Consider the following 12,025-nt stretch of genomic DNA (forward strand, 5'->3'; position numbering starts at 1 on the left):
CATGCAAGGCAGTTCGAGGTCGCGGAGACCGCAGCCCAGCCATCGGTCCTCCTGGTCGAAAGTCTCTAGTGCTTCTTCTTAGCGATGTAGCCAGGCCATAGTATAGAACAACCTTCCTACCTGTTTTCTGCGTCCAGAATTGTGTCAGAGTTGGCGACTTGAACCTGGACAGGCCCAGTCGCGGCCGAGCTATGAGAGCTTCGTGTGAAATAAAGGGCACGTCGCTTATTGCACCATTACTCGATTAGGGCCTATCGTATGGCGACCGCATTATTCCAACTGCGCAACATGTTTGCACGCGCAGAAACCTCGTCGGATTGGCGCAGGCATACCGTCTGGCTTCCTACCTAGCCCAACCGCCAGTGGGACTAACAACGTCGATGTCATCGTCGGCATCGTCGCCGGCAGGAGCATTTACAAAGTGATAATGCAGAGGGAAGGAAAGGTGAAAACGGTGACCGCAACAACGATTCCCGCCGAAAGCCAGCAGCTCCACCAGGTGATCCCGATAGTAGAATGATGGATGACGGACGTCGTACATATCACAACGTCCGCGACTTGCATGACTGATTTCTCCCCGTGAAAGGATAGCATAAACAGTTTTCCTCTATTTTGTTTCTTCGTAGTAGGATGCGCGATTTTTCGAGGTCTTCTGATTATCTATTTGACTACCTACTACGTGCTACAGCTAGCTCTTGCGTACAATAATGTGCTGCCGTACTCCTCCCCATCCTCAACATGTTGCTCTCCAAACTTGCGACACCCTGGCATCTGGAATTCCCGTTGACCTGATCTTCATTGAGCCTAAATTTGAGGCGTGTCTGGAACAAGCGGTTCCCATCGCCCGGAGTGAAACACGCAGCAATATGATGCTTTTGAGAAATACACTACAAAATGTGGTTTATGTGTGGACTCATTATTTTGCAAGTGGCCACAGCCTAGCCCGCCTCCATTGCGCCTTTAAGCCTCGGAGTCGAATGATTCGTCTGAGGAAGGTACCATGTGAACGACTCTTAAAGCTTCCCAGTCTGAATTTCTTCATAGACGTGTACTGTCGAAAAGAGATACTCCGAGTAGGGAATTTCATAGGCACGCCAGGCTGGTCTTTATTGTGCACATACTGGGTCTTGCCTTCAATATAGGAAAGGCCGTTACGATCATCCGAAAACTTGATAGCTCTAATGTATGACTCCTTTTTGGGAATGGTCTTATCCGACTTAAACGTGATTCGTACCATACCATCCCGCAAACGTTTGGCCTCAAAATTTTCATTATACACCGGTCGCGCTGATTGACATAGCTTGAATGTTTTGGACAGTAGACGGGGCCATGACTGATCTTAATGAGTATTGAGTACATTTTCTCGCGGGCAACGAGGCCGAACTTATAGTCGAAGACCTTAAGTAAGGCATGACAAATTGCTTCAATGATGGAAGGTACAGTGCTTCTTATTATGACCAATTGATGACGCCAAGATCTCCATGAGAAATGACCATCTTTCATAGCACCAGGGGGTTTGGGAAGGGGGGAGACTAATCGTCGCATAATAGATCCTGGTGACCGACGTTACCCTTGGCGGCCTACTGTATAGCTACTCCAATGCTTATCTACAGTTGAGTCACAGCTTGTAGATCAGTTGCATATGTCCGGACACTGAGTAATTCCCACCGGAGCCCCGACCTTGCAGTGTTCTAGTAGCCATAGAGGTGATCGACCCCAGTCCTGGATTTCCCAGATAGGTTTCATAGGGTCTCTGATCCGTCTTCGGTGATCCCCCAGATTGCTCAACTTAGACCACTGCGTGGTTTTCTTCTGTATATTTGTTTCATCCCGTTATGTCGAACTGTCTAAAAGATGGATATTCCATTATAGCAAGTTCGAAAAATTATAACTAAGTTAACTTAACTTAACAATGCCCAGGTAATCCTGAACCAAATGAGACACTGAGCAGGGGCAAGGTGAGACTCCCTTCGGTCACGGAAAGGACAACCACCCAATGACTAAGGTGAGTTCATCGCCTGCCAATTTCGGTGGTATTACTAGCGAGGCTCACTTAGGCGGGACACCTAAGTGAGCAATTCCCAGATGTAGAGATAGCGATGGTTTTGATGGGGGAGCCAGCAACGACAGCATGCAAGGGGGTGTCGCTGCACATATGAGGGATTGCCTGATCAGGGCATTGTCAAGCGAATGCAGCACTGTTCTGGATGTCAAGTTGCAAAACTGAAGATGTGGCGAAACCTGCTTGCATTGGTGGTGTGTATCTGGGTGTCTATGGAAAAGATCACGAAATTCTGGCTTATGAAGTACTGTCCTGGAATACCAGGCCCCTGACTAGACTGCCCCTGCCCTAACATACCACCTTCCGTCATTTCCTCACTGCGCTGTCTACTAACGCGTTTTCTCGGGTAAAAATGTACGATAATTTTCATCACTATATACTATATCCCATGCAACCCATCCACTACAACGAGCAGGCCAACCTGCACTCAGCATTGGACCTCGTACATGGAAGGCAGCATTGTACAATATGTTATCGAACTAGTCTTGCGATCATTTCCACCGCCGCTGAGTGTCGCAGTCTTTCGCTAGCCTCAGGATATCACTGACCGAGGATATAGTACGTGGAATCTCTGCTCAGGGCGACACCTAGAATGTCATGCACTGAGAGTGACTGCGAGAGTGCTTTACACTAGAACATCGTTTATTTGCCTGCCGCTTTATACATATATATTGCGAATCTCACCTCCTAGCGGTCTGGGTGGTTGTACGATGTGACCATTTGGGATGCTACTCCCTATCGTTTTGTACAAGAGATACTGCCCCCCCCACCTCCTTCCGCCACGAGTGTGCCAGCGTATCGCGGCTGGGGCGCAGAGCCTCTGTGACAATTGAGAGACCAATCTCTCATCTTGAGTACTCCATCTTTGTGGAAGTACGCGACAACAAGCACCTAGTGAATAGGATAGTGCCATAGAACGATCGCGGTTAGAACATATGCAGATATGAGCATTGACCCCTCGATCCAGAATGCCTTGCCAGAGTGCAACACGTAGTTGACTAGTAAGACCGCAATGGCAAGCATGATTGCTTGGAAAGTATCAAAGGCTAGCACGGAGGTCGATGAAATCAGAACGCCGGTAAGTACCGCAATGGGGAACGCGAAGAGCGAAACCCTAATGCTTGATACCACTGCCGTATCGATAAGCCAGCTAATATCCTGATTCTTTGTCTTAGTGATGATCGTTACCTGGTCGATGATTCCCAGCGCCAGTGGTATGACAATCAACTCAAGGAAATCGATAGAGATCGTTTGTAGCTCACGAGCGGCTAAAACCCTCTATAAGAAAATAGGACGACGCGACGGCTGCGGAATAGCTCAGAACTATTCCAGCGATAGAAATTGAATATGGCAAACGAGACATATGCGCGTTTTTCTCCTTCTGTTGATTACGCCACTGTCCCAGGCCCTCGTACTTGATCGGGAGGGAAGAGCTCCCAATAGCTAACAGCACATGGGCCGGGAACATCACTGCTTCTTGAAAAGTATCAGAGACAGGGACACTGGAAGTTTTGTGTACTTGGAAGACCACAAGATGTATAGGACGAACTGTGCAATCAGGACCCAGGCTACAGCGTGAGATATGTTAGCAGGCTCTCGTATATTATCTAATTGAGTGTCAGCTAGTTTCCTAGATGTGCGATTTCTAGTCTTAATCAGGGCAGTCTCACCTTGCCAACCTACTATAGTAGGACGATAATACTCATTAAGCTGACTACGAGCATCTGAGAATTAAGACGTGCCATTGTGGAGGAAATTCTTGGTACGAGTGGTGGAAACCTCCGCTTATGAAGCACATGCCCATGATAACGAGGAGGTTCCCTAGAAGCACTCCCACGAGTGCGTTTTGTGCTACTAAAGGCTTCCCCTTCAGTACTGCAATAGTCGCAAAGGAGAGATCAATTGAGTTTCTAGAAGTCTCTTTAGTATATTTGCGATACAAACGATGGGAAACACTAACCCCAGAACTCCATTCAGTAACAGACTCAGGAACTCATGATTAGCTTTTTGAAGTTTCCAGACAAGCTCTCTAAGTAGGTGCTGGAAAGTGCTTGTTAGAGGTATTAGAGTAACGAGCGAAATAAGAAAATGTGCCAGGGGATCCATAAAGCAAGTTCCGAGAAAGAACGCAAGCGATGAACGACAGAAGACCCGTATGGAGCATGCTAGTAGTTTCCGGGACGGCCCAGAAGCCATAAACTTCTTGTAGTGCTTTGCTTCATACAATAAGAACCAGGTTCAGCCTTCACGTTATCAGCCTATCTTATTTGTGGGGAAGGTTCTAAGCAGGTGGAACACAGTGTGAAGACCTGCCACACGTCAGCATTTTCCGCATGCAGCATTAAAAGAGCAAACAAAATGGAGGCATTCCATGTGACTCGTTGTTTTGTGGGGTCACTGAATTCTCTCATCGCCCTTGTAATGGCTCCAAACAAGTCCGGAATATATAAATTGTCGGGTCCGTCTCTCTCTAAAGCACATGAGCGCAGCGACAAAGTCTTCGTGAATAGATATCATATTGGAACACCAGGCCAGCGCTCAACAGCCGCATTTGATCATTTCTCCCTGACTGTAAGATCTATTTTGGGATCTTCTAGAATTTCCAAGGTAATGGCTCCATTCTTATCCCCACTTCTCAGCCCCGCTATTCGAGCCGCAGGTCACACTCCCCGTTGGGCGCCCGCACCCACCCATCCCTTTACCCTCTCTCTCTCCTTTCTCCTCTCCCCCTCCGAGTCACCTTTTTGGCCCCCTGAAGATTCATGCAGCTATGAATCCCGATAGCCCTCTACTTGACAGCCACGATGACCTCGTCTTTGGCTCAGCACACCTAGCGTTCGTCTGGAATGCCAGGAAGATCACAGGCAGCAATAGCCGGGCTGATCAGGCGTCGACCGCCCCATCCCATCTACGCTTGCCTACACCGTTGACTTCAAGATGCCGACTGCGTAAGGGAGACTAATGAAAGATTGCAGATAAACTATAGATAATATTAAAAGTTGCCCCGGATCTCTGCTGGGGGAAACCTTGCGCTTCAAGCTTGCCAACAAAGCCAAACGAAAAGGTCTGCCCCGCATGCCCGAATACGAACATCGGAGACGATCATCACCGTATCTACTTCCAGACGAGGCGAACCCCCATTCAAACCACCACCCTTAGGATCCGACATCGACTGGAGATATGAGATAAGCTCGGTCGGGAGTGACCCAGACAGCCACAAGCTCAGAATGAATCCCTTGAATCTATGGAGTCCTTCAAGGTCTGACCGAGACAGGTAGGCCGCGGTGCCCACGAAAAAGCAAACCGCCTGCATGAATAAACTTTTGCAGGGGCAACAGGCAGCCGGTACGGTTCGCAGGTGCGTCTGGCAAGAAGTGTAATCAGCTCTTCTCTTGCACCAGCTCCTCGTGTACAAACGTCGGGTTTTATTGTGGAATTCAGAACGGAAAACATTATAAGCTGGACGACAAGACTTCTAGACCAGCTCATCGATCACGCGTAAAGCCATGGCCTGAAGACGCATGCGGATTCCCTATAGAATTCGCGAGCAGCCATCGCACGGGCTGAAGAAGCAATGCAACGCAAGAAGCGGAGAGCTACTGCAGTGGAACTTGATCCTTGCAGCACCAACTGCCGGGGATGCAATGCCGACGTCCGCCATATCGCCTAAACCTGCCCATGCCCCAAATGAGCCATCCAATCGTTCAGGATTGGCTAAGTGAAAAGACCACTAACGATGATTGGAAGGAGGCCTATCAGGCCACTGCTGCAACCAGCCGCTGAAGCTGGCTATGATTTGGAATGGCTGCACAACAACAAGACCATCGGTGTCTGGGATATCAAAGAGAACGGAATCATGCCAGGGATAGCGGAGCAGTTGTGCACAAGATAGACTTTGGGTAGACGCAATCAACACAGAGTAAGCTTCGAAGATTGAGTGATGATAGAGACTACTCCGGAGATGTTCCACGTGATACCCGGCGTTGGCGAAAATGGCCCTCAGCACCTTCGCTTCGGGCAACCCACCGCCCTGACGCAGACTTCGTGTAGATTCAAAATCTCTCCGGATCAATTCGGAAATTCTGGTGTGCTTCAAGTGTCTGACCTTCCGCAGAACTCTACGATGGATCAGGCGCGGGGTTATGGCGGGGTAAAGTCTAATAAGAACGCCAGCCTCTGCCGCCATCTGCTGTACCCTTCTGATAGTGAAATCCAACGTTATCCAATAACACAGCCCGGTTCGGGCCATCTGCTGCAGTGGCAAAGAATGCTCAATAAAACCTCGAAAAGAAGTCTTCCATGACCGCTGAAGAACGCATAGCTGATGCCTTCGTATACTGCAATACTGTACCGCGGTCCGCTCGAACCGACCTTTCTACTGGTGATCCTTTGCGCCCATTCCTTTCTTCATACATACCTGCCTCAAGCCACATCATCAATAAAAACATAAGGAAACGGCACCTGCATTCAATCGGTAGAATAGAAGTGCGTAGACGGCACCTTTCTGCTACACCCTTTGACCTTAATGTCGTTTACACTTCTTAAAGTTCGAGCATGGGTACAGACACTCCTCGTCGAACTCTCAGAAAAACCACTCACCCGCCATGTCATTCTTTACTGAGCGGTGAAAAGTAATCACATTGAAGGATAACTTGGACTGACCGTTCGGTCACGGGCAATTTCGCCAAACTGCCGACGTCGATCGTATACGGAGGGATCGACTATGCAAGGTACGACTCAAAAGCTTCGGTCGAACCCTTAGATCATGTATGAGATCTGTCATGCTGAGATCGGTTATCGAGAGCCATATGAGCGGTGCTCCTGAAGTGGCGAAAGAGGAAAAAATCAGATAGGGTGGCAATGCTGGGATCTAGGATACCAATTCGGGTCGGCAGCTATGAGTCAAGAAGTGGTGATGTCTAGCTTCATCTCCACACCAAAACCAAAAGTTGCATGGATGGTCCAACAGATATTTTAGAAATCATGAGGCCAAATTGGAAACTGAACCTCTTATTGTACCTTTGTCGCAGTCAATGATTAGAGACACCAATAGGCTTAAGTATTCATGTACTAGGCTGTAAAGTGAGCGATGAGATCATAATTACTGATCTCGCGTAATAATAAGAATTCGCCAAAAACAAACGATAATTGTGCAATGCCTTATTTTCATGATCTACGTGGCTTCACGTAATACGAATCGTAGTGCGTGGAATAATGGTGTTCGCGGAATAAGATTGGTACATTTACGAACGACGATTCTCCTTCTGCTGACTTTAGTGGTCGGACGTATAGAGTCGTGCTTCAGTCCAAGTATTTTACGCCCCCGTCTATATATGGTCATCTTTGCTTGATCTATCATGCGTCTTTCGCCGGCATCGTCCTTAATGTGTGAGAGTTCTTTGAACCGCAATAGTCGAGTCTTCTGCTAGCAGAATTCATAGCCAGAGTCCTTCACAGCGATCTGGGAAAGCATGTTCAACCCGCAGGGACAAGTATGTTCGAGGAGGCTTCATCCGAGCCGTTGTCTATCACTCCTCTTGACACCTTGCACGTGAATCCTTCGTCGTCTCACTCAATGCGCCACACCTGCCGGAACAGGAACTGGCTTGAATAGTGATGGTCTATCATGTGTATCGTCCAGACCACCGTCATCATCGACGCGTGCATCCAGGCCCGAGCAGCCTCACAGGGCTGTATATGTAGAAGATGTATTCTAAGGAACACCTGACGTGATAGCTCGATACTCCACGAGTGAGCAAATCCGCTGGTAAACATGGGCATACGTCTAGTCCAGCACCTTCGAGTACAGTAAATCATATTGTCAAGGTAGAGCATCGCAGAGGGCCATGGTCTCGTCATGTCATTCTTACTTGTAACGCCTCCTTCACAATACGGCCGAAATGGTGCGGCTCCTCGGACTAGCACGCCCATTAGAGACCGCGTGATCAATTCTCGCACAATAAAGCACATTCGCTACAAGCAGGGACTTCTGCCACCGAGGGCGGCTGCGCAAGGAGGATCAATAGACACATCTTATCTAAGTGACGCCATTATTACTTGGAATCAGGGCGTCAGCAGCCACAGAGGAAACGAAGGAGGCAACTTAAGAGAAGAGGTGAACGAGAGTGATGTGCCGTAAATAGCCATCTTTGAGTGATGGAGAATAGTTTTACATTGAAAAGCCAATACTTCAATAGTCACTGGCGCGGCGAGATGCTACCATAATAGCCACTCTTCAGATGTCGGGTCCCTGGTTGTCTGGTCCAAAGAGAATATAAGAGCGGCAGCTATGTGATGGAAGGCCTTTATAATCACTACGCTGACGCCGGAGCTTGTTCTTTTCAGCCCGAGATGCGGTGCATACGTCCTTTCTACAAACAGTTTCTATCGCTGAGTGGTAACCATACATCACTTCCGACAAATCCTTCCGTAGCAGGGACTGTCAAGCGCGTAATACATTCCGGATACCGTCCACGGTAGGTCTACACAGCCGTAAACCGTGATTGCCGCAAATGCGAGGCCTTATTAAAGTCGTTGTCTATCACGCGCGGCGCAGCATTTCTCGAGCCTCAGGATATCACCGACAGAGGGACATGTTAGGTGGAGTCTCGGCTTAGGGTCGCAAGCGACAGGCTCATGCAGTAGGCCTTGCCCTGCTCCGCAAAGCGCAATACGGAGCTCTACAACCCCAAGCTGCGTCCTATCTCTGTAATGCTACGCACTCTGACAGATTTGGAATCACGAACGTCCCACTTTATCGCCTTACGAGGAATCCACGAGTTTCACTTACGAAAGATGACAATGGCAAACGTCCATTTTGCTGATGCAATGGGCAGAGTCTTATGTGATACCACTACCCAGGCGGCATGCTGTGTTACAGCCTTTCAAGGCTTCAGGATCCCTCCCACCTAGGAAGTGGAGAACGACGAAATCTATGCCGGCGAGAACCCGCACCATACCCATTTCAGCTGATTAAAGGACGCGTTCGCGCACCGAGTTTGAATCACCTATCGACGATCAGCATAAAGGCAATGGGGAAGACCTCAATAGTCAGAAGAAGTCGCCGAGCCAGGCAGGCCAAGTCGGTAGTTGACGGTCATCGCAAGATATGTGATGAGGAGCATTACCTCACTGTGCGTAAATTAAACTGTGAAAGGTTTTGTAGCTCTCATTGAATGACAAATTCGTCCATTCCGAGAGTTACTAGGAATTATTTTGAGGTATAGAAGACTGCCCAGTCGACAATACCTAGCCATGACGCGTACCAGGAGTGAAAAGAAAATACCCATCATCGCCGCCCGAGGCATTATCTAAAATAGTAAGGCGGGCTAAAATCAGAAGCGCTATCGATTACAGTTCAAATCATGGTACGAAATGTCAATCCTTAGTTTGGCAACCGAAACGACTAGGTCAGGAAGAACTTGCTATGGAATATACGCTCCCGCAGGTATTAAAAATAGAGCCAGGGGAAAAAGAACAGTCGCAAGAATGCTATTCTGCGAGAGCAAGGTAGACAAAGCCCTACCAACGCGTGCAGTGACACAGATAGCTCCGACGATGAATTCGAAGTTCTGTCAGAATTCCGTGCAACTGAGCGGGAGCTGACTTCTGAACTACCAAGAATCGTACGACACCTGGTATGGTCTGAAGTCGGTCGAGCCATGTATTCTGAAGATGTTTCAAAGAGCGCTCCCAAGGAGATGCAGAGAAAGATGCTGCCAGACTACACGGTATCTTTACATCCATGGTTCTCATGGAACTTAAGAGCCCTCAGCTAATACGCTGTCTCAGGATTTCGAGGCAGAACAATGCGAGAACTGCCCACTTGCCTTGGTCTTGAAAGATATCATTAGAATGGCTGCTGATCCATGGAAAGATACTTTGAACCATCAATTTGATTTGGGCATTGTGTATGGTGAGGAAATTGCTAAAATAAAGCAAGATGAGTCTATGCGCGCCAACTTAGGTAACGGAAAAGACGTTTTTGAGGTCAAGAAACAACAGGCAGAGCACTATCTATCTATACTTCCAGACATCATAGCCACGGATATGTGAAATGTAAAGCACTATCGCCCTTAGATTCGTAAGGTCGGCATGTAGACAATGTCAATGAATGTATTATTGCATCGGCGTCTCGATAATGCGACTGATTCCTAGTCCCCCGTGCCTGCCTCACTGTGCCTGTTACCCACATGTTGGACATGTAATATCTTGTGAAAGCTCTATGCACGTAGCAGGCCCGTTTCATTTCAGCCCCTTTCTAACCAAGAAAGTGCATGAGGAGTGCGCAAAGCAACGCACTTCCATTCCCCAGGAGCAAGGGCAAATAGGGCAAATAGAGGTATACTTAGCAGGCTGCTGACTCAATACTCGCCAGACCTTGACGTATCGCGACGTTGCCGCCATACCTGCCATGACCACGGTCAAGATTCTACAATTTCCCTGTTGATGTTCACTAGCTGTTCGGACTGGAGCTTGCATTTCTCTTTTCCGAGTCCGAGGCGTCGCACGTACTGTCGTCAGCTGGGGTCACGTGCAACGGTATTGCACAATTATGAACGCAGAGAGGAGACTGACCTTCGCTGTAGACGCATCTTCCTCGTAGCTCCTACCCCTGGTTGTGCCTACCCTGACCCTGGCTTTCCGAATCTTCTCGCCTTGGACATTAGCCAAGCCATTTACAACTTCGTGCGCTGGGAGAAGAATGGACAATGATAGAAGAGGATTTCGAAGATAATAGCTTTCCTCGCGTTACGGGGGACCCCGTCGGGCGGCTACTACCCACTGAGAAAAGCGTCCTCGATTTTCAGGGCTAAAAGAAGATAGCAAAGTAGAAGAGTTCAACTAGACGCGTGGCCCCCCGACGCCTGATCGTGACATGTAGCTCTCTTCTGTCCTCTTAGATGTGGAATGCCAAGGTGATTTGGGAAGGACTTCCGCAAAGCGAGCTGGAGACCATTCCCGGGACAGGCTGGCGCCATCGTCACGACGCACGGCCGAGGTGACCTCTCGACAACAAGCATACCGTCTGCTCGAAGACCCGGTAAGCACCCTCACGCAGCCCAGAAGAAGATACAAATCGCCGAGGCGAGGATCCGCGAGCGTGTTGGCGGCTCTGGCGCCGTGAAGGATCAGGAACCCGGCAGCCGACGTCTCGGAGCAGGCAGCGAGGAGGGCCAAGGCACGGAGGAGGTGCACCGACACTAGTAGGTCCGCCTCCAGATCGGCCTCCTCTTATATCACAAGACGCGGGCTTTACGAGAGCTCGCTACCATCCTGGCATTACAAAAGAAGGAGGGTGGACCACCCAGACAGTATGAGGGCCAAGGATAGGCACGCATACTGAGCGGCCCCAGGTCCTAGATCCGGAAGCTGCTGGTCTGGCCATACGCGGCCGAGATGGGGCTAGGCGAGCAGGTTGGCAGTGACTGGCCCGCAATCAGGACGTCAGGGACGTCGTCAAAGAGGTAAGCTAGCACATCGTCGGCCTGCCGCCGCCCGGTCTTCCTCACGGCTTCGGTTACTGAGCAGGCGGCTAACACCAGACGGGTACGGGTGGCAGATCGTCGTTCGTACGATCCGCCGATCGGAGTACCACTGGCCTGAATGCTCAGGGGAGACGGGGGAGGGATCTCGACTCGTTCGTGGGCGCTCTAGCCGCAGCAAAGCTCGGCGTAGACCGTATAGCTCGCCTAGCAGCGCGACTAAGGGAGCAAACCCGGCACACGCGGGGACGACGGGAACGACGAGGACGACCATTGTAACGACGACGGCAACTATGACGGCGGAGCACTACCTGGTGTGCGAGTACTTTCTCAGCTGCGGACTTCCCCCAAACCTGCCTACCTATGGTCAAGAATCCACATACCCGGGGGGGTTCTGACAACACAGAGATACCTGCGGTACTCGAACGCGGTACCAATCGCGAATCATTTCACCTACAAGCTGGCCGGCGGTAGCACC

General features: G+C 49.6%; 3 protein-coding genes across 3 annotated transcripts; 2 read left to right on the forward strand and 1 right to left on the reverse strand.

The window, feature by feature from the left end:
* Positions 1 to 2,953: 2,953 nt before the first annotated feature.
* Positions 2,954 to 3,298, reverse strand: B0I36DRAFT_258127 (uncharacterized protein; the record flags this gene model as incomplete). Its single annotated transcript, XM_046151062.1, has 1 exon — positions 2,954 to 3,298. A coding segment is annotated over one exon (345 nt), but the record flags the coding sequence as incomplete, so codon positions are not given.
* A 1,470-nt stretch (positions 3,299 to 4,768) lies between these two features.
* B0I36DRAFT_343027 (uncharacterized protein) lies at positions 4,769 to 5,983 on the forward strand. The gene is made up of 5 exons (XM_046156123.1): positions 4,769 to 4,897; positions 5,062 to 5,172; positions 5,392 to 5,560; positions 5,601 to 5,714; positions 5,883 to 5,983. Exons 1-5 carry the CDS (start codon positions 4,833 to 4,835, stop codon positions 5,952 to 5,954), a joined length of 531 nt encoding a protein of 176 aa, XP_046003847.1. The 5' UTR covers positions 4,769 to 4,832; the 3' UTR covers positions 5,955 to 5,983.
* Positions 5,984 to 9,426: 3,443 nt separating this feature from the next.
* Positions 9,427 to 10,777, forward strand: B0I36DRAFT_356868 (uncharacterized protein; the record flags this gene model as incomplete). Its single annotated transcript, XM_046157704.1, has 5 exons — positions 9,427 to 9,429; positions 9,523 to 9,792; positions 9,854 to 10,028; positions 10,220 to 10,265; positions 10,651 to 10,777. The coding sequence occupies 5 exons, from the start codon at positions 9,427 to 9,429 to the stop codon at positions 10,775 to 10,777; spliced, it is 621 nt and encodes a 206-aa protein (XP_046003848.1).
* Between the last annotated feature and the right edge of the window lie 1,248 nt (positions 10,778 to 12,025).

This window comes from Microdochium trichocladiopsis (genome assembly GCF_020744255.1).
Source record: "Microdochium trichocladiopsis strain MPI-CAGE-CH-0230 chromosome Unknown B0I36scaffold_20, whole genome shotgun sequence".
Taxonomy (NCBI): domain Eukaryota; kingdom Fungi; phylum Ascomycota; class Sordariomycetes; order Xylariales; family Microdochiaceae; genus Microdochium; species Microdochium trichocladiopsis.

Excerpts from the sequence above, each read along its gene's own strand:
- B0I36DRAFT_343027 (XM_046156123.1), top strand. The coding sequence starts at position 4,833 with ATGAATCCCGATAGCCCTCTACTTGACAGCCACGATGACCTCGTCTTT. Across the intron at positions 4,898-5,061 it reads TTTGGCTCAGCACACCTAGC|TTGCCCCGGATCTCTGCTGG; the intron begins GTTCGTCTGGAA and ends TAATATTAAAAG. Across the intron at positions 5,173-5,391 it reads CATCGGAGACGATCATCACC|GGGCAACAGGCAGCCGGTAC; the intron begins GTATCTACTTCC and ends AAACTTTTGCAG.